The sequence below is a fragment of the Thalassophryne amazonica genome, chromosome 6 (genome assembly GCF_902500255.1).
Source record: "Thalassophryne amazonica chromosome 6, fThaAma1.1, whole genome shotgun sequence".
Classification (NCBI taxonomy): Eukaryota; Metazoa; Chordata; class Actinopteri; order Batrachoidiformes; family Batrachoididae; genus Thalassophryne; species Thalassophryne amazonica.
The window spans coordinates 43,568,772-43,594,967 of NC_047108.1; the positions used below are offsets into that span (position 1 = coordinate 43,568,772).

The 26,196-nt window shown below is 41.0% G+C and overlaps 1 protein-coding gene across 2 annotated transcripts in view; it reads right to left on the reverse strand.

The window, feature by feature from the left end:
* Positions 1–454: 454 nt before the first annotated feature.
* kif3b (kinesin family member 3B) overlaps positions 455–26,196 on the reverse strand; it is a 34,332-nt gene continuing 8,590 nt past the window's right edge. The window contains exons 2-9 of one of the 2 annotated variants that reach the window (XM_034172101.1): positions 22,503–23,998; positions 22,137–22,238; positions 12,961–13,083; positions 8,273–8,391; positions 8,011–8,127; positions 3,455–3,557; positions 1,655–1,866; positions 455–1,474 (exon numbers count right to left, since the gene is read on the reverse strand). In XM_034172101.1, coding sequence (XP_034027992.1) covers positions 1,369–1,474; positions 1,655–1,866; positions 3,455–3,557; positions 8,011–8,127; positions 8,273–8,391; positions 12,961–13,083; positions 22,137–22,238; positions 22,503–23,921 — 2,301 coding nt within the window. In that variant the 5' untranslated portion in view covers positions 23,922–23,998 and the 3' untranslated portion in view covers positions 455–1,368. Of the gene's footprint in view, positions 1,475–1,654; positions 1,867–3,454; positions 3,558–8,010; positions 8,128–8,272; positions 8,392–12,960; positions 13,084–22,136; positions 22,239–22,502; positions 24,017–26,196 lie in introns of those variants that run through there. The other variant, XM_034172102.1, reaches the window with a different exon arrangement.

Here is a 26,196-nt window from a genome sequence, read left to right on the forward strand (position 1 = left end):
GTTGCTAAATCGGAAAACAAACATTCAGTCTAATATCACGCCGGAATGAGTTCTGTCTGTTTTGACAGCAGCTCATCAAAGTCTAATCAGTGACAAATTTGATAAAAGGGGCGTGTCAGATCATTAAGATGCCCACAAACATATGGTCCGATGTGTTTTTAATGACCTCCAGAAAGCTGAAACTATAAACAGAAAAAGTGGAATGCATTCCACACAGCATATGAGATTTATGTCAGGAGGAAGCATCAAATAAAATAAAATAAAGCAGAAACACCTCATGCAACATCAAATAAAGATAAAAGTACAGCAGTAAACTTGTGACTGACAGCTGCTCTCAAACAAGCTACAGTTAGCACGCCTGTGGTTGTCCAAACAATTTGTGGGCAAACGGGTTGATTGATATTCTACATTTACACTATAGTTTCTGTATCACTGTTAAAACATGAAAGCAAATGTCCTAATCAATACTTCATGGGATTATCTAAGCATGTTGATAAGATTGCTAATTCATATATTACTAGCTAGCGACAGCATTTTATCCTCCCAAAACCTGAGCTTTAACAGGAAGTAGTTTTTAAAAAAGGGACAGTCTCAGGAACTTAAAGGAACGAGTAAAGTACTGGTGCTGGTCTGCCACAAGAGCAGCGGTGCCTGGTTTACGTTTGCCCGACCACTGATCCACACCACAGATCTGCAAAAATTAACGACATTGACAGGCGTGCACATAACTAGTGCTCGTCTGTGCTAAAAATAAATGATGCACAGCCGAAATCAATATTATCAGTCTGCCTCCTGAGAAGTGCTTCCCTCTGTGTTCTCTCTAACGCATCATTTAGTTTTAGCACAGACGAGCACCAGTTATGTGCACGCCTGGACATTAAGAATGTGACATTAGTAAGACATTGTTGGCTTCCAGCCTAATAAAGACAAACGTAACAGCGGTGTTCAACATCTCGCTGCTGACCCAGTGATGAACTAAGCATGCTCAGAAGACAGGATTAAGTTAATCATAGTGTTGTTCCCGTTGTATTCTACCATACTTGCTAACCTGCCCTGTGTAGCAGAACACCTAGTATGAAAGAAGACTTAACTTCTTGCCAAAGTGCAGCACACATTGCCATGGCATCACTGTGCTGCACCAGGGCGTGGCACAGTATACACATAAGTCTCTGTGTGTCCCTTCTACAGGATCTAGGAATGTGGAAAATGCACAACAGTTAGGATCAGTTTAAACCCCCAAAAAGCAGCATTACTGTTGTTGTGCCATCCTGACTCTGAAAAACTAAACAAAACAAAATCTGATCTTTCAAAGTTGAGTCCCAAGATAGAAAGGTGCACAAGAGAGGTTGGTGGTGAGGTTGGTAGCAGTCATTTAGGCACCAGGCCCCGGGGTTGTGGATAAAGTGATGATCCTGGACTGGAAGGACTGAATGGAGACGTTGGGGTGCTCGACTTCTTGCCCGTTCTTGGTCGACTGAGTGGCAAAAAGCAACATTAAAATGTTAAATGTGATTGTGGGAAGATTACTTTCATGTCTATTTTTTAGTTTCCAACTTTTTTTTTCCTCTGTTGGGGAGGTGGGGTGGTGGACAAAGCTCTGACACACAACAGATGAATGCCAGAGAGAGTAAAGATCTGGATTTTGTGTTCTTACCCAGACTTGGGCTTCTTCAGGCTGCCACTGGCACTGGATGGTGAAGTTGGTCCCCAGCTGCTGTGGAAGCCAGAGGCATCTACCTGGATGTCATCCTCCTCTCGAAGAGCATCCTCCAGAGCGGCAGCGACCTTTGGGGCAATAACCGGCTCTTGATAATTCTTAGTGGTCCGAGCTGGCATGTCCATGTCCAGCATCAAGATATTTTCACCCTGTGGAAGCAGAAACACACCTGAGACAACAGGGAGAACCAAGGTCCATTTCAACTGAGATTAAATATTTAAAAATGCACAATTCTAACTCACTTATAACCATAATAAACATAGTTACTGCATATACATGGCCCAATATGGCATATGCTTCTGGGCAAATGTGCTTTATCTACAGTAACAGTTTGAGGGGGGTTGCTTTGTTACATTCTGAATTACTGTTCATTTTCAGGGCATTGTAGGAGGAAGAGCAAATAAGATACACCACATCTGCTTACATTTTTGAATTGTACACATAATGTTAGCCCTCGTCACAAAGTTTTAAAGCTGTACTTTCTATATGAAGAAAACTACAAATGTCCAAAAGGCTCATTCAGCAAAATGATTTCACTATTGGGATTTCTCCACAGGTCTGGTGAAGATACACCTGTAAATGTTTTCAGGGAAGTCTGGTAATCTAACCTGAGACCATCTGGATGATTTGATATGGATTATGGAATGACTCTATAGCACTGTCTGCAAAGTCAGGGCAAGGGAACCCTTTCACACCCTTGTCAGTTATTCATCTAACTCAACATGCAGTCCATGGTAGATGTCAGAACACATCACAATTTATTGAAAAGAAGTCAGCAGGCCCCATCTTATACTCTGCACAAAGCCCAGTGCAAGTGTCATTGCTAGTTTCATGCAGCGTAGTGACTTTTATGCCCAGCGCCTGCATCCTCTAAATGATTCACAATAACTCTTGTACTCATGTGACCATTGTCAGGTTTGACCTCGCCTAGACATACAAGAAAGAACTCAGACAGAGAGTTGAGATGTCTTTAGTGAGCTTTGCAAAGGGGAGACACAGCAGAGCTTGCTATCTGCAGTTCTCCAACTGTGTCATTCTCTGCAAGGCCATTTTATTGTGTGTAAAAAACAAAGATAAGGGTGGGGGCTACATGAGTCCACGGTTACAACATGTGCTATTAGTCATGTGCAGATACGTTTGCAATCAACTGAATCATTCCGATGTTAGGTACAGAGTGAGTGGTTTTGCTGAAGCTTGCTAAATGTCAAACCGTAAACAGGCTGACCTGGCTCCTGCAGCTGTGCTATCTATATGGGAATATCTGAGAGAAAATTTGCAGAATTTAAGATACAAATAAGAGCAGATGTAATCAAAGATAATAAATGATACTCATGTTTGTAAAGTACATTTTATCTAACAAGCATGATGGTCTAAAAACAAGGTGCAGTCAGGCACAGAGCTGGTGCATTGAAAGTCAATCACTGCAAAGCATTTGTGTCTTAGACTCCCAAAAACCTGGTCTAAATTTCAGTGCAATCTCGCACCAATTCCCAGTTGCAGTTTAAATTAATGGTTAGAACTGCATTTAATGATTAATATCCACAAGTGCAATTGAAATTACTGGTCATATTTGCAATAATATATTACCATCATTACTGCTTATAGCTTTCTATTTTATTCTCAGTGCTAACAGCTAACTTAAAACATGATGGCGTAATCAGAGAAAGGAGGGAGAGGATGGTATTGAAAAAGCATTCATTATCATTTTGTCTCTCCACACAGAAAAATGGAGTTTACTTTGTATCGCTGTGGCTTCCTCCTCATGGCCATACGAGCATGGTGACTGAGAGGTCTTGTGTAGCCAACTGCAGACAAAGGTCTGGTCATCATCTCATGCTCACTGAAACAGAATGTGACACCAAACACAGCAATATGAGAAAACATGCCACGAGCTCAACTGGCCCTGAATAACAACAACAACAAAAGAAAAGCTTTTCTGAGCTGTTTAACCATTCAAATAGGAGGTTTTAAGTGAGTACCAGTAATGCACGATTGCATATAAAGGTGGCATTCTGTGGTCCAAAGCTTTTGTTTAATGCACTTGGTGGATGTTTTTTAAAAAAAAAAAAAGTCAATACAAGATGGAGTCCTAACATATTTTCCGTAGAGCTCATAGCTATCACTAACCATGGTCAGAAAGCCAAAAACATATTCACAACCACTACAACTTTGGCCACCTCACAGCACTCAAGAAAACTAGCAGGCAATGAAAAACAAATCCTATGCTTGTAATTTCATACATAGTATGTCAAAGCATTGGTCATAAAATAACTGTATGTACAGTGTATTTGGAGCTGGCCCAATTGATTAAACAGTCAAGAGCAAAATGTTCAACAATTAAACCGATTAAAGTCATTAACCAACAAAAATCCTAGGGTTTATTTTCATTTACTAAACTGTGAGATTTTGCCACTTTTCTGATTGATATGATTGCAAATGGGATATCTCTGGCTAGGGCTGGGTACCGAACTTCGGTTCTTTTGTGGCACCGACCGAAATGCTTCGGTAGTACCGAGTATCGAAACATGCCTCGTCTTTCGGTGCCAAGTTTTGGTACCCGGAGGTTAATCACGTGCAAGAAGAGCGGTCCACAGCCATCCTCCTCTCAGCATTCAAGTCCACCTGTTGACGTTACAGAGCACGAGCAGCCTATTCAAAATCTTCACCATCGGAATCCGCTTCAACTGCAACTTAATACGTGCATCGTTTTGAAGCTTGAAGCAATGAAGCACTGTTCCAACCCGCTGCTTTGGTTCTTTGCTTCGCTGACTTTCAGAAGCAGCAAATCCGCTTCTTAACCCCTCTCAGAGCCATTAAAATATGTCAATCATGAGTCACTTTTGTGCAGATTAAAGCCACTAACTGGGACTCCTGTCTTGTTGCGAGAAAGAAACGTTCCGTTCGCACAGCTCCAAATGCTGCGTGGCTCTCTGCCAAGTGAGTCATGTTAGAAAGATAGTCTCGCTCAGAATTAATAACTTCAAAGCAAATTGCTGTCTAAATCAAATGACACCTCTTTCCAAATGTTGTAATACAAACAAACTCAAAAGTTCTTTCCTCCCAAAATGAGATGTTCTGTGCTGACGTGCAGCAGCCGGCTGAGCTCTGCTCAGTATTCTATGGAGACATTCAGGCCAAAATGTCTGAAAGGAAATGCTTTTGACAAAAACTAGAGTGTTGTCAAGCGTTCTTTTGTACTGGAAATTATTTGTTGCTTATTTTTTCTATAAGAAAACTGCTTGGAGGGGAAAATTACCAAAGCCGAAAAAAACCGACTATGTACTATGTGTAATGTAATTTTCTTTTTGTTATAACTGATCTTATAAAACTGGTATAAATAAAGTATCGTTCAGGAACCAGTATCAAAGTGAAGGAATCGAAATTGGTACTGGTACTGAAAATTTTTGATTGATATCCAGCCCTATTTCTAGATAAGCTACTCAGGGCCATACAAAAACAAGATTTGCAGACAGCACCGTCAGTTCTGGGAAATATCAACTGGTTTTTCTTTTTCTGACATTCTATGGATAAAATACCAAAACTATAAGAGCACTCAATTCTGTCAAGGCTTGAATCTCCTTTAATTTACGTTAGGGATGTATAAATACCACTTTTTTCCCCAGACCGAGTACAAGTACTTACATTTGGGTACTCGTTGATACCGAGTACCGATACAAATACTTAATGATACATTGCAGTTTTATGATGACTTTGAAAACATGTTTAATTCATCAGTTGTTCCTTACTTTTTGACTATAACTGCTACCAATATCATTAGCTTTGTTTTTATTTACAACATTTCATTTAAATCATGTAACATCACTTTTTGACTTCAACAAATTGTGCTTTAACATTAACCGTGTGTTTCTTAACAAATATGACACTACCAGACATCTCACTGAAATGCAACCTGTGGACTTCAGCACTATAAAATATACAGCACCAATAACCAAACTGAAACTGTACATCAATAAGTTTACTTATGTCTGTGAGCACGTGTTGCCACAGTTACTTTGAAGTAATCCAATTACTGATTACTGCTTGAAAAAATAACTTAGTTACTTTACTGATTACTCAATTTTAAAAGTAACTAAGTTAGATTACTAGTTGCTTTGTTAGTTATTTTCAGCAGCTGTGACAACACTCCCCTGCCACCTCAACATGAAAATGAGAACTAGTTTTGCCAATACAGATTTTATCATCCCCCTTTCTTGACTTCAATGAACATAAATACTTGTTTTATAAAAAATAAAACAGACATCATTTGTGACCTCATATTTAAATGTTGACAGCACTGTAACAGTAAAACCTACAATTTATAATCTACATTGTTCATAAATGTAACTATTAAATTCTAGCATTTTTCTAACATTTAAATTCTTTCAACATTTTAATTGTTAAAATTATTAGTATATATGAAAAATTGTCTTCAAAGGTGGACCTTTAATCTAAAGGCATGGGCTAAAGCAATAAATTTTCATCTGACTGAAAATTTTTTCTGGCAAAAATCAATGCCAGCAATTCCCTAAAATGTGGCGTAGTGGGGGCACACACTCTTTTTTCCTCAATAAATACAGTTTACAAATCTATTCTAAATAGCCTCTAAGGTGAGAGAGAAAAAGCATAAAAAGAATGCAAAACCTAAACATAAAGGTACATAAAAGGGTAGTGGGGGACAGGGGTGTAGTCTTGATTCCGGGGGGTCTGGGGGTGCTCCCCCAGAACATTTCTAAAAGAGCAAGTCAAATTTTGTGTATTCTGGTGAATTTTAATAGGTATGAAGCCCTCTGAAACAAAACCACTTCAAACTGTGAAATAAAAACACAGTATTGATTCTGGGGGGGGGGTCTGGGGGATCTCCCCTAGAATTTTTTTAAAAGAGCAAGTCAAATTTTGTGCATTCTGGTGAATTTTAATGGCTATGATGCCCTCTGAAACAAAAGTCATTTCAAACTGTGAAGTAAAACATAGTATTGATTCTTGGGGGTCTGGGGTGCTCTTTAAAAGAGAAAGTCAAATTTTGCATGCTCATTGAGAAACTTGAAACTGGCTTATTCACATTTAATCGGTAAAATGCTGTCACTTGTAAAACAAACGTAGCGTACCGCAAATTAAACTTCGTCAAAGCCATTTAAAGATATCAATCGTGACTCACCTTTTTGTGGATTAAAGTCGCTAACCAGGACTCTTGATGCGATCAAGAAACGAGGCTCGTCCTCCATGTCCCACTGGAGTTTTTATTCATTCCTCATTAACGTGGCTTTTCCAAGGGGCAGCCAACTCTCAGACCCGGACTGGATCATTAATATCTGCTACTTCACCAGTTCATCAACTGAAGTTAAAAATAATGTCCTCCCTTATGTGAAACGTGACTCGTTCTTTCAAATGCGCACGGTGTTACCAGTGTCATGTGGGCTCACCAATAGGCTGAAATTATGGCCCCTCGTGAAAAAAAAGGAGAGAAAAAAATATATAATCCTTCATATGTGGTTTTTGTGGAACTTCACCGATTAAGCACTTTTCTTCCAAGTGACTCATCCTCTGTTGCTGCCACCGTTGTTAGCAGCTGGGCGTCGGTTCTCCGGGCAGCAGGTCCGACTGATAAAAACCTCTCTCCCTCCCTCTCCGCTGGACAGGGAGGAGAAGGACCGTGTCTCATGGCAAGTGGTGCGGCGCCATCCACGCTGACACTGCTGCTGCTTTGATTAGCGCAGAATGGGATGTTGCTTTGACAGTGAGATTATCATATTTTAGCCTCAAAACACGCATGACACAACATGCATGTGTGGCTAAATTTTCCAAATGATGGAAATCCGTCGTGGTGATGGAGAACTTTAACCCATGATCTAAAGGTGTGGAGAGGAAGCACGCCCCCCGCCTGGATCCGCCCGATTTGCCGTCTGAGCAGGAAGAATTGACAGCGTATTTAGGGAAAGAACACGACGAGACTGACAGGTAGGGAATTTTATTTTATTTTTTTTATGTTTTTCACAATTTTTTTACTTCACGCCATCCTCCGAAAGAGACTTTAGGTGCATTTGGTGCAGTTCTACATGATGAAACATGCTCATAGTTCCTGGTAATCTCACAAAGTCTCCCAGCAAAGTACTAATCAGGACAGACTCTGCTTCACTTGAAACCTCATGAGATCACATGTACAGTGTAGCATGGATGCAGCTACTATATGAGCAGTTTAGTTTTGATGACATCATTTCCAACTATGTGCCATCTCAGATTAACAATCCACAAAAGTACTGTGTGTATATATCTATATATTTATATCTGCAACTTACTCCTCCATACGTGCAATGGGCTTCAGTTTCCAGTATTCATCCTCTTCATCAAAGAAAGCCCTGTTCACAGTTTTGTTCTTCTCCATCAGAGGAATGAAGTTTTCTATTATCAGATGCCTGAAAGACAAACAGTTGAAGAGTTAGAGGTGGCTCAGGCAAACAGCCCCTACAACTACATATAATAACTACACGAGTGCATCACAAGAGGAACCTGTTGAAGCAACGCTACTGCAAGTGCAGTGTACACAGTAAGTATCCATACTTCAGCTTGAGATCCCTGGTCAGCTCATTCTGGGTCTGCTCCAGCTCCTGTCTCTGGTTGATGTGTTCCTCCTGGATGTCATGGATTTCTGCCTTCACTGCCTGCAGCTTGGCAAATAGCTGGAGCACAGAGACAGTAAGAGGTCCAGGCTATGACTATATTATTATAAAGGGATAAATTTCAACCATTTTCATTCATGTAAAATGCTAAATAGAACTGGACAAACTAAGGTGGTTCATAAGTACTCCATTTTAAATGCCTAGATGTCAGTCATTTGTATAATGGACAAAGTATATCAGATTTCTGAAAACTACCAATGATTGTTGGCTTTATTTCTCATGAACTGCAAATTTTTCACAAGAAGAACAAACCACCAATAGTCTTGTTTGTGTAGGGTGGCAAATGATGCAGTGCTGATGGGTCACCTACTGCAGGTTCAAGATCCAGGACTAAACCTGAGGCAGCTTATGCAGGTGGGGATCTGGAACATTCATTTTCCACATAAGGATGACCATCTTCCACTGCTTTTCAGGGAGCTTGGAAAGCTCTGCACTTCTGTGGCAGTGCTCTCTGACATCTGCAGGTATACCCATTTTTGGTTTGATCACCAAAGTCTTTGGTGTGCCAAGGGGGTGGCAGTTGGTGTGGGCAAACCATCTCCTTCTGATCATGTCACATATCACTCCTGTCAATACCCTGACTGCACTGTCACTGAGAGAAACATTTTACTTGCAGCTTCACTCTGTGACTGATGACTAGGGCTGGGCTATGTCCACTTAATTCTATTCAATTCAATTTATTTATATCGCACCAAATCACAACAATGCTGCCTCAAGGTACGTCAAACAAGTAAGGTCTAACCTTAAATACCCCTTGAGCAAGCACATGGGCATCAGAGGTAAGGAAAAACTCCCTCCAATGATAATGATGAAGAAACCTCAAGCAGACCTGACTCAAAGGGGTGACCCACTGCTTAGGCCATATAACAACGAAGATTTTTGTTACTGTTTGTATAGCCTAAGCAATTCATTATACTGGACACATTGTGCGTCAATGTGGCCAGACATCTCTGACCCAAGGAGCACAGCATCTCCCCTAGGAACATTCTGCTGTGGCTGCCGTGGATATCTTGCAACGGCCCAAAGAATGTCCACATTACTCCAGGGAGGGGAGCTCTGACTGATTTCTCAGATTTTTTTTTTTTTTTTTTCTGTGTGCTGATTTAAAACTGGTCACCATGTTGTGTGGCCACCAGGCCTATCTGAGCTGACTAGCAGCACACCTTGAAGCATGCTCATCTGTCCATGGAGCATCTCTGGAGCATCTCCGCTACAGATACAAATAAAGACTCACTGCCATCTTATTATGTGCACTATGGCTGATACGCCTTAAAATACACAGTCATCAGTGTTTCAATTTGATCCAACATGGAAATCCCCAATGTGAACAAATTAATATAGATTTACACTATAGCATGGACAAGGGAATTAATGTGGGCATGGCAAGCATGGGGGCATGGCATCACAATGGTGGCTCCATGTCATTTTTCTCAGCCAATGGCAATAGATGATTGAAATGTCCAACTGCTCAATGCTACTGATGCCTGCTCCAGGGGCAACATGGCTGTGGTCATGGGTGATTCTAATGAGACCACAGGCAAAGACAGGGCTGGTTATGAAGACTGTATCAGTCCCATGGATCTGGGAAACATGGTGAAAATGGACACAATGTTCCCGACTTTGCATAAAGTCAGAGCTACGTGTTGCTAGATCCTGGTTTCAACATCCAGAGCGGCAGCACTGAACATGGTAGTACAATACCGGTGGTGTAGTGAAGGAAACCTATCACATTCTCATAGAAAGATGCTGGAGACTCCAGAACTGCAGGATCTATAGAACTGCCCACTTTGTGAACTCTGATCAAGGACACATTGTGGTTTCCCTCAGGATTTAGCTGTATTTTGAGAGACTGCTGTCTGCTTGGTGTCCCAAACTTAATGTTATGATTGGGTCTGCGGGGGTTTATTGTTTACTGTTTTGGGTATGCTGTTAGTTGTTGCACTGGGGTTTGGTGGATGGATTTCTTTTGTGTTGTTTGGTGTTGGGCGTTTCCCTCCTGTCTGCCCTTCCTGTGGGCCACACCTCTTTCTGGATCTTTCCTCACACACCCTGATCACATCCCCTTTATTGATCACACCTTCTTCTTCTCTCACTTGTGAGATTGTTGTACCTTGTGCCTCTTTCGAGCATTTGTCTTCAGAGTTTCCACAGTCCTGTTTTTGCCTTACCGTGTATTGACATGCCTGCCTGTTTCTAGAACCTGTCTCTGCCAAATGCTTCGGTTACTGTTGCTATTTTTGGACTGTTTTTTTGTGTACCAACTCACGCAAGCCCTGACATTAAATTCTGTAAAGCTGAGACCTGAATCCTGCATTTGGGTCCGACCACTTGGTGCCGACTGGCCCCTCACTTAATCCATCTAGACATAAAGATCAGACTGCTTTGTGAGAGTTTGCACTCAGTGTGGTAGAACAATTTGTAAACATGAACACAACAAATGAAGTAAATTAAATGTTGGTGTTTTTCCAAAGTTTGCGTTAGGAGGTGTTTCATCTCTGACAAAACAATCATCTAGAGTTTTAACACGTGGTTTGGTGGATAACATGGGCTGCATAAGTAGCTGAGAAAGCTGACTGTGATGGCACCATTGTTTTCTATTTAATCCACTAGATGGCGAATGCAACCTGTGAGTTGTTGCCAGCAGCCGCCATCTTGCTTAGCGTTATGCTGTGTCATCAGACATTAAATTAAATAGAAATCTATGATGCGCTGAATTAAACTTGGGTTAAAGTGATTTGAAAATGTTTTGTGCAGCGTTCAGGTGCTGCAAGAAGCTGACAAAGGAGTTAGCTTGTTAAATAAAGGTTAAATAAGTAATAATGAATTGTGTTGTGAGCTTTCATAAGTGTGTATTATATGTAATATAAATGGTGCGGGGGGAATGACAAAAATTGCTGAATAAAGGTTAGAAAATGATACATTTTTTGTGTCAGTCTGTATTCTGTAAAGTAATGACTTCAGTTTTACTGCCTGAATGCTTTGTCGTGATAAATATTGCACCATTCGTTTAGCGATTCAGTTAGAAGTCTCAATTTATCCCTTTTTAATTAGCCTCTAGTTTGTTCTTCACATCAGGTTTTCCATCCTGAGATATTCTGTAAGAGCAAATCCATAGAGTGGAAATGCTTTTTCTCTCAATTTGGTGGGTCAACTTGGTCCAGAAATTATTGAATAATCTTACTTTCACCCTGGCTGGTGTAGCTGTTTCATTTTATTTATTTTATTTGATATTTTCGCAGAGAAATGCTCTGTAAAAGCAGCACTGCAGGTTATCTACATTATCTAAATTGCTCTCTTTAGCTCATTAGCTAAACTGCTCTCTTCCACTGCATGTCTTTTTCCTGACTCTCTCCCCTCAGCTCCAACCAGTCCCAGCAGAAGACTGCCCCTCCCTGAGCCTGGTTCTGCTGGAGGTTTCTTCCTGTTAAAAGGGAGTTTTCCTTCCCACTGTCGCCAAGTGCTTGCTCACAGGGGGTCATTTTGACCGTAGGGGTTTTTCTGTAATTATTGTATGGCTTTTGCCTTACAATATAAAGGGCCTTGGGGCGACTGTTTGTTGTGATTTGGCGCTACATAAATAAAATTGATTTGATTTGATCTAAATGTAGATAATATAATGTAGATAATGTAGATAAATTATCTATAGCTGCACATTGTCTTGTGCGCATCATGCGGTGGAGAACGCACTTGTCTCAAAGGTAATTATTTCTAATATATACATATTATAGAGAGAGAGAGAGAGAGGGAGAGGGAGAGCGAGAGAGAGAGAGAGAAAAGGACAGGTAAAACTGTTGCATTTTCATTCCTTCTTATGAGTTAGATAATGTGTCTGTAAAATTATGTCTATTATAGATGTAACATCTCATCTTAATCATTCAGATGTGCTGTGCACAATGACAGGCAGCGACAGTGTTTTTGAGTAGGATGTGCAATGTTCATGAGGAGTTCACGATATTAATGCGTGCCAGAAGTTTTGAACATTTCAAAATTTTCTTTGCGGACTGGTACGCAGCCATGCACAGTTCACAGACAGGTTATGACGCATTTATTCACTGTCACGCCAGCTTGCATGCCAGTGCGGGGATCAAATTCACGCAAGTGTCAAAGTACCTTAAATCGAAACCTGTCACTTTTGTGGACTGTAGGAATGTATAAACTATTAACTGTTTGAGATCATGTATTTGTCATATCCACTATTACACAAACCTTGCTTAATATGCTTTGCTCGTCCAACGACAAAAACCAATCCACCTTGCTCGGGTATCTAAACACCTGAGTCAAAGGCAAATTGACTTCTTGTTTCTTTTTGAAACTGCTTTTAATTAAGCCTCTACGTATCTTTTACTTGGGTTAATTTTCACTGACAGACCTCTCTCAGGCAGTCATGGTACAGGTTGTTTGCCAGTAGAGTTTGAAAGACATGTTTTATACTACTAGAGTGAAGGAAACTTTTTTCTAGAAAAAGGAAAACACACCATTGTTCACTTCAGCTGCACAAAAAAGCAGCCACAAACTCTATGTTAAAATCTGTGTCATTGTCAGTTTGGACATTAAAAAAGCAGCTTTTACCTTTTTCAGCTTCTTGGTTTTGATATCGACCTCCTGTTGCAGAGATGTGTAAGTCTCCTTCAGCTCGAGAGTCTCCTCATCACGGCACTCCATCTGCTGCTGGATCTCTCTCTCTCTTCGTTTCTGAAAACACACACACATTTGCGTTTAGACATTTACCTCGACTCATAGGCATTAACGTCATGTCAATGTTTGACTTTCTCTGATGTGTTCATTCTTTTTCTTGGGCAGGAAAAATTGTACAACATACATCTGTCAGAGGAAAATACTGTAAGAATTTTGTACACAATTTAGTTTTCTGACATCAACACAGGCATCTGGCAGACTCCTGGCAGATAACGAACCGGTTTTCTTGGCAGAATTGGACTTCAATTAAATATGTCTGTTTCTTGGCATGGTCCCAACCTTGAAGCACAGTCGTTATTTTCAAAAGTTTAAAAGTCAGAACTTTTAGACAGGCATTTCCAAAAGCTTAATGCTATCTGATGAAGCAACCAATTGTGTCCACTTATCATCAACTGTCTAACTGATGGCCTGAGGTTTTTCTAGACAATAGCCACCATGCTTAAAATTTGGTACAATGTTCTTGATGTTAAATGCAAACTTCTAAGACACCCACTGCAACTTTGAAGATGTTATAGTATAAACTTCTGTGGCTGCGACTGGAGAAAGTGTGCACAGTGCAGCTTTTTCTGTTGCATCACCAGCGTCGCTGTGGGATGGCACAGAGGAATTAAGCCCCTTTCATACCGGGCCTTCTTTGAGTTGCGTCATGCGGCGTCATGACGACGCCACTTGATGCAACCTAGTGCCGAGACAATGCAACTCAACGGCACACTGTGAAGAATGCAAACGGTAAAGTGAAACCGGCGCTAAAAATGAAACGTTTAATTTTTTCTGCGTTGAGCACAGGATGCAGAAAGGAAGCAGTTTTCTCGCAAGTTAAGGCAACTTAATGGTATTCAATGTGACTGGATCAGGACGCTACACCCACACAATATAACGTTACCCGATGCCAATTTATGATTCCTGCTGTGCTCCATTGTTCCCAAGCTATAAATCCCACAGGATTGTTGTGGAACTTTTTATCGTGTACACAATGTAGTAAAACTACACCACTCAGAGCACGTGTACAATTAAAAGAAAAAAAAAATGCTCATTGCAGCCTGCTGCTACAACTCCTCCCGCTCTCACCTCCTTAAAGTTCTCTCACAATTGTATTAGATAAAGTCCATAAGTCCTGCTCACAGACTGATTGCCAGAGAAAGGACATGTACACATCCAGTATAACTCTGGACATCTCCACATCCACTCATGGACGGTTCGCGTGTGCGAGCTGGCTGCAGCTCACGGTCACAGGAAGAATGATAAACTATAGGGGTGCCGGAATAAAAATCGATTCACGTCCGAATTGCAATTCTTATTTATTAAGATTCTGAATCGATCCAAAATGTCCAAGAATCGATTTTTAAAGAGCATTTGTTTCAACATTTTCTTACTTACTCGCTGCGTGTACTGTTTGTCAGGCAACAGCCTCCATACTACAGTTTCCCCGCGAGGGGAGGGTCCGGCGTGCATCCAACATTCGTGAGCTGCAGCTTAGCATGGCGGACAGAGAGCTAATTCAGCCAGCACCGTCTTTACTGAAGGCAAATGTTTGGGCGCATTTTGGATTTTATTATTTGCTGCGTAAGAAGGAGCTAGACATGACTTATACAGTGTGCAAAATCTGCAAAATGAAAGTCAAGTACTTTGGAAACACTTCAAATCCACAAGCCCACATGCTACGCCATCACCTGGAGCTAAAAGAAGTGGAGCAGAGGTCTCTGCCGACTACTGACCAGCGCACGCTCCATCACTTCGCTAAACTGCCAACCAACTCTGAACGAGCAAAGCAGATAAGTAAATTTACATCTTTAGAATCACTTGATTAACCTTGTAAAGCTGCATTTTCTTAAACAAACATTTTTTAAGTAATATAACTATTTCTCAGAGCTCTTTGAATCGAAAATCAATTCTGAATCGAATCGTCACCCCAAGAATCGGAATCGAATCGTGAGTTGTTGTAAGATTCACATCCCTAATAAACTATAACAGAAATCAGAGCGCAGACCTGCAGCGCAGCACAGGAAGACATATAAACTAGAAGAGAAATCAGAGCGCACAGTCTGCCTGCAACTAAGTCTGCCTGCAGCACCTCCTCTCTGCGCCCCTGCTATGTGCACCTGAAGCAGACATTCCTCCATCGTCATTTCTAGAAATCTGGCCAATTTTCTTAAATCCTCCAAACCGTGACTATCCAGGGTTGGGACCAGGAAGCAGAGCTGTAGTCTTACACACCTCTCTGCAGCTTCTCTCCCCCTGCCATCCCCTCATTACCCCATCCCCGTAGAGACGGTGCCTGCTCCCAGACCACCAATAACCAGCAAAAATCTATTTAAGCATAAAAATTCAAAAAGAAAAAATAATATAGCACCTTCAACTGCACCACAGACTAAAATAGTTAAATGTGGTCTATTAAACATTAGGTCTCTCTCTTCTAAGTCCCTGTTGGTAAATGATATAATAATTGATCAACATATTAATTTATTCTGCCTAACAGAAACCTGTTTACAGCAGGATGAATATGTTAGTTTAAATGAGTCAACACCCCCGAGTCACACTAACTGTCAGAATGCTCGTAGCACGGGCCGGGGCGGAGGATTAGCAGCAATCTTCCATTCCAGCTTATTAATTAATCAAAAACCCAGACAGAGCTTTAATTCATTTGAAAGCTTGACTCTTAGTCTTGTCCATCCAAATTGGAAGTCCCAAAAACCAGTTTTATTTGTTATTATCTATCGTCCACCTGGTCGTTACTGTGAGTTTCTCTGTGAATTTTCAGACCTTTTGTCTGACTTAGTGCTTAGCTCAGATAAGATAATTATAGTGGGCGATTTTAACATCCACACAGATGCTGAGAATGACAGCCTCAACACTGCATTTAATCTATTATTAGACTCTATTGGCTTTGCTCAAAATGTAAATGAGTCCACCCACCACTTTAATCATATCTTAGATCTTGTTCTGACTTATGGTATGGAAATAGAAGACTTAACAGTATTCCCTGAAAACTCCCTTCTGTCTGATCATTTCTTAATAACATTTACATTTACTCTGATGGACTACCCAGCAGTGGGGAATAAGTTTCATTACACTAGAAGTCTTTCAGAAAGCGCTGTAACTAGGTTTAAGGATATGATTCCTTCTTTATGTTCTCTAATGCCATATAACAACACAGTGCAGAGTAGCTACCTAAACTCTGTAAGTGAGAGAGTATCTCGTTAATAGTTTTACATCCTCATTGAAGACAACTTTGGATGCTGTAGCTCCTCTGAAAAAGAGAGCTTTAAATCAGAAGTGCCTGACTCCGTGGTATAACTCACAAACTCATAGCTTAAAGCAGATAACCCGTAAGTTGGAGAGGAAATGGCGTCTCACTAATTTAGAAGATCTTCACTTAGCCTGGAAAAAGAGTCTGTTGCTCTATAAAAAAGCCCTCCGTAAAGCTATGACATCTTTCTACTCATCACTAATTGAAGAAAATAAGAACAACCCCAGGTTTCTTTTCAGCACTGTAGCCAGGCTGACAAAGAGTCAGAGCTCTATTGAGCTGAGTATTCCATTAACTTTAACTAGTAATGACTTCATGACTTTCTTTGCTAACAAAATCTTAACTATTAGAGAAAAAAATTACTCATAACCATCCCAAAGACGTATCATTATCTTTGGCTGCTTTCAGTGATGCCGGTATTTGGTTAGACTCTTTCTCTCCGATTGTTCTGTCTGAGTTATTTTCATTAGTTACTTCATCCAAACCATCAACATGTTTATTAGACCCCATTCCTACCAGGCTGCTCAAGGAAGCCCTACCATTAATTAATGCTTCGATCTTAAATATGATCAATCTATCTTTATTAGTTGGCTATGTACCACAGGCTTTTAAGGTGGCAGTAATTAAACCATTACTTAAAAAGCCATCACTTGACCCAGCTATCTTAGCTAATTATAGGCCAATCTCCAACCTTCCTTTTCTCTCAAAAATTCTTGAAAGGGTAGTTGTAAAACAGCTAACTGATCATCTGCAGAGGAATGGTCTATTTGAAGAGTTTCAGTCAGGTTTTAGAATTCATCATAGTACAGAAACAGCATTAGTGAAGGTTACAAATGATCTTCTTATGGCCTCGGACAGTGGACTCATCTCTGTGCTTGTTCTGTTAGACCTCAGTGCTGCTTTTGATACTGTAGACCATAAAATTTTATTACAGAGATTAGAGCATGCCATAGGTATTAAAGGCACTGCGCTGCGGTGGTTTGAATCATATTTGTCTAATAGATTACAATTTGTTCATGTAAATGGGGAATCTTCTTCACAGACTAAAGTTAATTATGGAGTTCCACAAGGTTCTGTGCTAGGACCAATTTTATTCACTTTATACATGCTTCCCTTAGGCAGTATTATTAGACGGTATTGATAAATTTTCATTGTTACGCAGATGATACCCAGCTTTATCTATCCATGAAGCCAGAGGACACACACCAATTAGCTAAACTGCAGGATTGTCTTACAGACATAAAGACATGGATGACCTCTAATTTCCTGCTTTTAAACTCAGATAAAACTGAAGTTATTGTACTTGGCCCCACAAATCTTAGAAACATGGTGTCTAATCAGATCCTTACTCTGGATGGCATTACCCTGACCTCTAGTAATACTGTGAGAAATCTTGGAGTCATTTTTGATCAGGATATGTCATTCAAAGCGCATATTAAACAAATATGTAGGACTGCTTTTTTGCATTTACGCAATATCTTTAAAATTAGAAAGGTCTTGTCTCAGAGTGATGCTGAAAAACTAATTCATGCATTTATTTCCTCTAGGCTGGACTATTGTAATTCATTATTATCAGGTTGTCCTAAAAGTTCCCTAAAAAGCCTTCAGTTAATTCAAAATGCTGCAGCTAGAGTACTAACGGGGACTAGAAGGAGAGAGCATATCTCACCCATATTGGCCTCTCTTCATTGGCTTCCTGTTAATTCTAGAATAGAATTTAAAATTCTTCTTCTTACTTATAAGGTTTTGAATAATCAGGTCCCATCTTATCTTAGGGACCTCATAGTACCATATCACCCCAATAGAGCGCTTCGCTCTCAGACTGCAGGCTTACTTGTAGTTCCTAGGGTTTGTAAGAGTAGAATGGGAGGCAGAGCCTTCAGCTTTCAGGCTCCTCTCCTGTGGAACCAGCTCCCAATTCAGATCAGGGAGACAGACACCCTCTCTACTTTTAAGATTAGGCTTAAAACTTTCCTTTTTGCTAAAGCTTATAGTTAGGGTTGGATCGGGTGACCCTGAACCATCCCTTAGTTATGCTGCTATAGACTTAGACTGCTGGGGGGTTCCCATGATGCACTGTTTCTTTTTATTCACCTCTTTTTGCTCTGTATGCACCACTCTGCGTTTAATCATTAGTTATTGATCTCTGCTCCCCTCCACAGCATGTCTTTTTCCTGGTTCTCTCCCTCAGCCCCAACCAGTCCCAGCAGAAGACTGCCCCTCCCTGAGCCTGGTTCTGCTGGAGGTTTCTTCCTGTTAAAGGGGAGTTTTTCCTTCCCACTGTCGCCAAGTGCTTGCTCATAGGGGGTCGTTTTGACCGTTGGGGTTTTCTGTAATTATTGTATGGCTTTTGCCTTGCAATATGAAGCGCCTTGGGGCAACTGTTTGTTGTGATTTGGCGCTATATAAATTAAATTGATTTGATCGTCATAATGCCGCATGAAGCAACTCGAAGCAGGCCCAGTGTGAAAAGGGTTTTATTTAAAAATAAGATGTGAAACATCATTAAATTTGCCAGAAGGTGCATGGGAGACTTAAACCTAGATTTAATCTGTTGTCTTACATTGAAATCTTTCTAGATAGACAATTTATTATTGTCATTTTTATGTTCACATAAAAACTAAATTATCTTTCACACATCCAACACTAGTGCACAATAAAAACAAAGCCCTCTAATGATAAAAATGTGCAGGAATAAGTTCAGATGTGGTAAAATTAAAAAAATTTAAACCATAAATAGATAAGAGACTCTTTTTAATAAATAGGAGTTAATTTAGTTCACTTTCTCTGATTCAGAAGTCTGATCACTCCGGGGGGAAAAGCTGCTGAACAGGTGAGTAGTAATTCACATGCTCTTGAATCTTCTCCCTGAAGGCGTGACAGTGAATGTGTCATGAGAAGGATGAGTGAAGTCCTTTATTAAACCATCTGCTCTACGAACACAGTGGTCTGTATAGATGTCCTGCAGATGTGGCAGTGGGACACCAAAGATGTTTTCAGCTGTTCTTACTATCCTGTTGAGAGTGCATCTTTCCTCTGCTGTGCTGTCACCATACCACTATGAGACATAATAAGTAAGAATGCTCTGGATGGTGCCCCTATAGAACACAGTCATGGCTGGGACAGACAGGTCTACCTTTTAAGTCTGTGGAGGGACTGAAGACACCGCGGAGGACCTTGCCCAAGGACCTTTAATAATGTTCCAGTCTGATTGGGTTTTGAACAGAGGATCCTCTGGTCTGAAGCCCCCCGCCTAACCACTAGACCATGACGTCCCCTAAACCTGGCCAAACGTATCTGCGAACTTAAAGACATGATTACTGTTAAAGATAGCAGAGCAGTTGTCCGTCAGCAGTGAGAACAGTAAAGGGCACAGTACACACCCTTGTGGTGAACCTGTACTCACTGTGATCATTTTAGATGTTTTGTTGCCAACTTTGGTTGCTTGCCGACTTTCTATCAGAATGTCCGAGATCCACCTGCACATTCCTGGATCTACACCCAACAACAGCTTCTCCATAAGTTGTTGTGGCAAGATTGCATTGAATTCTGAATTGAAGTCAATTATCAAGATCCTGGCATAGGTGTTCTTGTTCTCCACATCTGCCAGTTGTGGTGGATCAGGGTGGAGATGACATCCTCCGCAGAACACTTCACTTTATAAGCAAACTGTAGTGGGTCCATATTGGTTGGGGGGCAAGATTTAATGTGATTCATCAAAAGCCGCTCAAAGTATATCATAACTCTGGGGGTTAAGGCTACTAGGTGATTCATGGAGGATGGATTTGGCTTCTTGGGCAGAGGTCTAATTATGACACTTTTTAAATAGGTGAGCACTCTAGCTTGACTGAGGGAGATGTTAAATACATTTGTGAACACATCCTTAAGTTGTTCAGCACAGCGTTTTAGCAAAAAGCCTGGGATGTGATCTGGAACAGCAGCCTTCCGTGGGTTGATGTACCCTCCTGACGCTGTCCTCAGTCAATTACAGTGCCTGGTTGGTACAAGGCTTTGCCTGCATATGTGCTGCTCTATTATCAGCGATCTCAAAATGACATCAGCCAACTGAGAAGACGGCTTTTCCCCAAAAGTTCTTTTAACCTCTCTGATTCCGCTCTTTAGGTTGGTCCTTGCTCTGTTGCAGGCTTTGGTGTCTCCAGATCTAATGCAGCATCACAAAGCGTCAGCAGGGAACAAACCTCATCCATTAGCTATGGCTTGTTCTACTCATCTATGACACTGTGACTGGTGGTGCAACAGACAAAATTGCGCTCTACAGTTTCTCCAATCACACCCTTACCCTGTCTGAGTTGATAAAGTGGTTTCTTTCACTAGTCTCTTGCAGGATAACTGAGTTTTGGCAAACTGTCTATTCCAAACAGATGTACCATTTAATACCATACCTTTATTCATTATGGACTGAAAGTAAATGAAGTCCAAAACATATTCAGTGACTTCTTCTTGTATCCATCCCCAGACTTGTTTAAAGAAAACTGGCTATAAAAGTGATGATTTGTAGTGATTTAATTTGTCCAATTACTCATGGACTCTTAATATGGAGAGACTGCAAATACTGCTGACTGTAATTCTTAAATACATAGTGTAATATTTTATTAAACTGCTTGAAGTAAAGCTAAAATTCTACAATTCAACCATGCCTCGCCCTTGAGTTATTTATTTTTCTAAAGTGATGTTTGATTGTTCATTGTGGTCCATCTCCCAGCGACTGATTCTGCTCTTTTTCTCTCTGTCCAAGGCACTAATGAGACATCAAGGACGCTGAACTGACCACGAGATGCCCTGGCAAAAGCTGACGCAGCGGCCCGTGGACTATGTTACTCAGAGTGACTTCTCTGAGCCACTGCAGTCTACTTTTGGAAGGCAGTCTTCCATTAAGACAGCTTACTAACTGAAACTGACGAGGCGATGGATGGACACTGGCCCTGCATCCCGCTCTGCCTGTAGGGCCAGTGACTGCATGCTTACTTCAATAATGCACTTTGTTTTTAATGCTAGTTCAGATTTCAGTCTACTGTTTCTTCAGCTTGATAAATCTCTGAAAAAACCTTGTAACTGTTAGAATGGACTAAACAGTGGGTCACTCTGACTGGTGCACCACATCTTGGCCCAGATTCTCTGTATACCCGGCAGTGACAGAAGATCACTAAATCTATTATAAATGATCATTCACACCCTCTACATGGAGAATTTCAGCTTCTCCCCTCTGGTCAGAGGTTTACAGTCCTGAAGTGTAGTACAAAGCGTTACAGGAAGAGTTTTGTTCCAGTCGCTGTTATTCAGATGAACAAATCAGCATAGCAAATTTTGCACCATTTTCGGTGGTTGTCAGGCTGTGGTCTAGTGTGGCTCTGAGCCCTTTCACGTCTGTGTCAGGTCTTTGTGTATGTCAGTGCTGTCCTGTATGTTTAACAAGTTGGATGTTCTGTGTTACTGCAACACAAATCTACCTACGGGTATCAAAGTAACCTGAACCCTTTTAATGTTGAGGAAGAAACCTCAAGTAGGCCAGATTCAGAGGGACTTGTTCCTTACCACTGTCACCTGTGTGACAAGTAAGGCTAGACCTTACTTGTGTGAGGCGCCTTGAGGCAGCTGTGTTGCGACTTGGTGCTGTAGAAATAAAATAAATTGAACTATCCAATGCATGAAGGCCACAATGTAAAATAGGGAACTGTGTTCCTTTCACTTATTTCTGAAGTGCTGTTTACTTATGAACAGAGAATATGGATACATGGGAGGTAACAAGTTGACATCAACCAGCGATGTTTGTTTAACCAAATACCTGTTCTGCAATTTCCTGCCGCTTCATTTCGAGCATTCGCTGTTGTTCATTAGTATGGTCAACAATGTTCTTTCCCCCTACAAGGAGTTTACTCTCCATTGTCTGGAAGGAAAGGAAAAACTTGAGTAAACTTTTAGTCACATTTGAGAACGATCAATGTCAAATAAATAAAGTTGATTCCATGAACAGGAGTGCATGAAAACTAAAAAAAAGGAACCACACATTTTTGGTCCATTATAAGTGGATCCAGCATACTAAGACAGACATCTGTTGCTACTGCATCCTGTGAAAACCAAAGTACAAGTCTGTAACTGTGAGGAAGCAGGATTCACACATCACCCAGTGTGGTGAAGCTTATGTTTTTACCTTAACTTTGGCTGCAAGCTCCTCTCCAGCCTCCCTTTCTCTCCTCAAGTCTTCCATTTTCTTCTCCTTCTGCTTAAGCAGCCGTGCTTTCTCCTCAGCGACCAGGCTGTGATCCTCCATTATAGCCTTCCTTTCCTTCTCCAGCTTCTCCTGCTGCTCCCGCCAATAATTACCTCTGTCATCTCCTTCTTCATCATCATCATCATCATCATCATCTTCTGTCTCTCCTTCTCCCAGATCGTCCCCACTACTTCCTTCCCCGGCCCTCCTCCTCTGTCGCCTTCTTTTCTTCTTTCCAGAGCGCTTTTGCAACTGCGCCTTCAGCCTTGCGATCTCCTCCTGAAACTCTCGGAGCACAGCATCCTTGGGATCCTCGTTGATTCGTGGTTTGTTCTTGATATTCTTCGCCCTGTTGGCGTAACGCAGGGTTGTCAAAGTCTCTTCCAAATTGTAGGATGCTGGGCCAATGTTGGCAACCATTACAGTACGGGCATTGCCCCCCAGAGAGTCTTGCAGAAGTCGAGTGAGTTTTGAATCTCTGTAGGGGATATGGCTGCTTTTGCCATCCACCAGAGCTGATATGACGTTACCCAGAGCAGACAGAGACAAGTTTATCTTTGTGGCTTCTTTAAGCCTCTCACCCTGAGCACCCGTTTTGGTCTGCCGTTCACTACCAGCCAAATCTACAAGATTCAGTTTGCCTACTCTGATATGGTTCTCACCATCCACACCCAACTCACTGCACTCAACATTGATGATGAAGATGGCGTGAGAGCGGGAGCTGTGTTCGTTCATGTTAGTAGCACCCACTGATCGATTCTGGTTGCCTATATGCATGACTTGCTCTATCTCCCACACACTCTTGGTGACAAATGATGAGAGGTCTTTGACGTTCACACCAGTGTCTGGCCTCTCCCTGAGCTCAAGACGGCGCAACTGGTCCTTAGAGAGTAAATCTCTAACCTCCTCTTGATATATCTCCAGATATGATGCTCTCACCAGGTACTGCTGATTGTGGGACCGTGAAATGTGGGTGAATATGTGCTCAAATGAATTAGGGATCACACCTCTCCTCTCTTGGTCATTTCTCACCCCCTCCATAGTGTACGTCTTTCCTGTACCAGTCTGTCCATAGGCAAAGATGGTCCCATTGAAGCCACGAAGAACAGAATCCACTAGAGGCCTAAATGTTTCATCGTAAAGATCTATTTGTTTGGAATTCCAGTCGTAGACTGAATCAAAGGTAAAGACTTTGGGTAACTCACTACCTGAAGCCTCCCTGAGATTCCTGACGATTATCTGGCCTAATTTGACATCAACAGAGACCACCTTTTCAAACTTGGCAGCCCGTTCTTTCTCATTCATAGGGCGACAGCGAACCACCACTTTAACAGACTCCGAGCTCTTGCTCTTGGACATGATGAGAAGATGTTGTCCCTTCTTTTTCAAGGGCAGTTTTGGAAACAGTTAAGCAGTAGAAATGCCCACATTAGAACCTGTCAGAAAAACAGACATCATTGATAAATACCAAAATATGATGGCAAGCTGGTAACTACTATGAATTATAAAGATGCAATATGAGAGTTTATCATAAAACAATGCTATAAGATGACTTTAACAATTATTTATCTCAGTTTTATCATTTTATAATGTTCTTCAGCTATTCATGATCTTGATTAAAATATACAGAGAATCACTGACTTATTTTATTCTCTTGATTTTGTAACTACAGTGATGAAAATAAGTATTTGAACACCCTGCGATTTTGCAAGTTCTCCGACTTAGAAATCATGGAGGGGTCTGAAATTTTCATCTTAGGTGCATGTCCACTGTGAGAGACATAATCTTAAAAAAAAAAAAATCTGGAAATCAGGTGAGGAATCAGCCCAGAACTGCACGGGAGGAGCTGGTCAATGACCTGAAGAGAGCTGGCACCACTGTTTCCAAGGTTACTGTGGGTAATACACTAAGACGTCATGGGTTAAAATCATGGATGGCAAGGAAGGTTCCCCTGCTTAAATCAGCACACGTCCAGGCCCGTCTTAAGTTTGCCCATGACCATTTGGATGATCCAGAGGAGTCATGGGAGAAAGTTATGTGGTCAGATGAGACCAAAATAGAACTTTTTGGTCTTAATTCCACTCGCCGTGTTTGGAGGAAGAAGAATGCTGAGTACATCCAAAAAACACCGTCCCTACTGTGAAGCATGGGGGTGGAAGCATCATGCTTTGGGGGTGTTTTTCTGCACATGGGACAGGACGACTGCACTGTATTAAGGAGAGGATGACCGGGGCCATGTATTGCGAGATTTTGGGGAACAACCTCCTTCCCTCAGTTAGAGAATTGAAGATGGGTCGTGGATGGGTCTTCCAACATGACAATGACCCGAAGCACACAGCCAGGATAACGAAGGAGTGGCTCCGTAAGAAGCATATCAAGGTTCTGGAGTGGCCTAGCTAGTCTCCAGACCTAAACCCAATAGAAAATCCTTGGAGGGAGCTTAAACTCCATGTTTCTCAGGGACAGCCCAGTAACCTGGCTGATCTAGAGAAGATCTGTATGGAGGAATGGGCCAGAATCCCTGCTGCAGTGTGTGCAAACCTGGTGAAAATACCAAAATGTGTTGGCAAGCTAGTGACTACTATGAATTAATCAAATGCAATATGAGAGTTTATCATAAAACAAAGCTATAAGATGACTTTAGCAGTTATTTATCTGAGTTTTACCAATTTATAATGTTTCTCAGCTATTCATGGTCATGGTTAAAATATACAGAGAATCACTGACTTACTTTATTCTCTTGATTTTGTAACTATATGTAGGGTCATTTCGTCTCAGATCACCCCCAAAAATAAAAAAAAGACGCAGATTTTGATAAATTTTGGTATATAGGTAGTCTTCACAATTCAGCTCAATCGGACTAACGGTTCCCAAGATATCGCCAGTTCTTTTTTCCCCATTTTTTTTGTGAAAAAGGCACCAGTCACTGAAATTCAAATGACCATAGCTAAGAAATCAATGGTTTGATTTTCAAAAATAAGGTATCTTTGGAAAGGATTTTACAAGTCTGGCATTTCTTCTTATTTAGACATGATGACCGTTTGACCTACTTTTTGACCTTGAAATTGACAAAATTGGGACAAATTACATTGCAATACTTTTTAATGAAAATTGTAGCCCCATATGTTCTGTATATTAAAAACTGAGGGCAATTTTTTTTAGCTTTCAAGCAATTTGAAATTGAAGTTGGTATACCTGTTGCTAAAGTCAGTGTCCCCTGTATTTTCTACATGCAAAAAGCACTAGTTACATGAACATGTATGAGGTTTGGCTATAAATCTGATCATCAGATCAGTTCCTGAATATGAAGAAAACTGTCAAAATAGTTATTGACGTGTGTACATAATCCTAAAGTCTGTCTATGGGAACTCTTGCAGTAGCCATCCTACTCCATGTCAACAGGCCATTCTGAATAGTGACTGGAGATTCTGAAAAGGTCCTTCCAGGAGACACTGTAGTTTCTTGTGGAAGATTATGTCAGATATGGAGCACTTATAACACAAAGTACATCAGTTTCTGGAATCCAATACTGATCATCCTATGATGGCTAAAGAAATGTTGTTGCTGGTCCATGAAGGTGCATATATCGTATTCCGAAGTCACTAAGGGTACACATAAATCATTACTGCCTTCA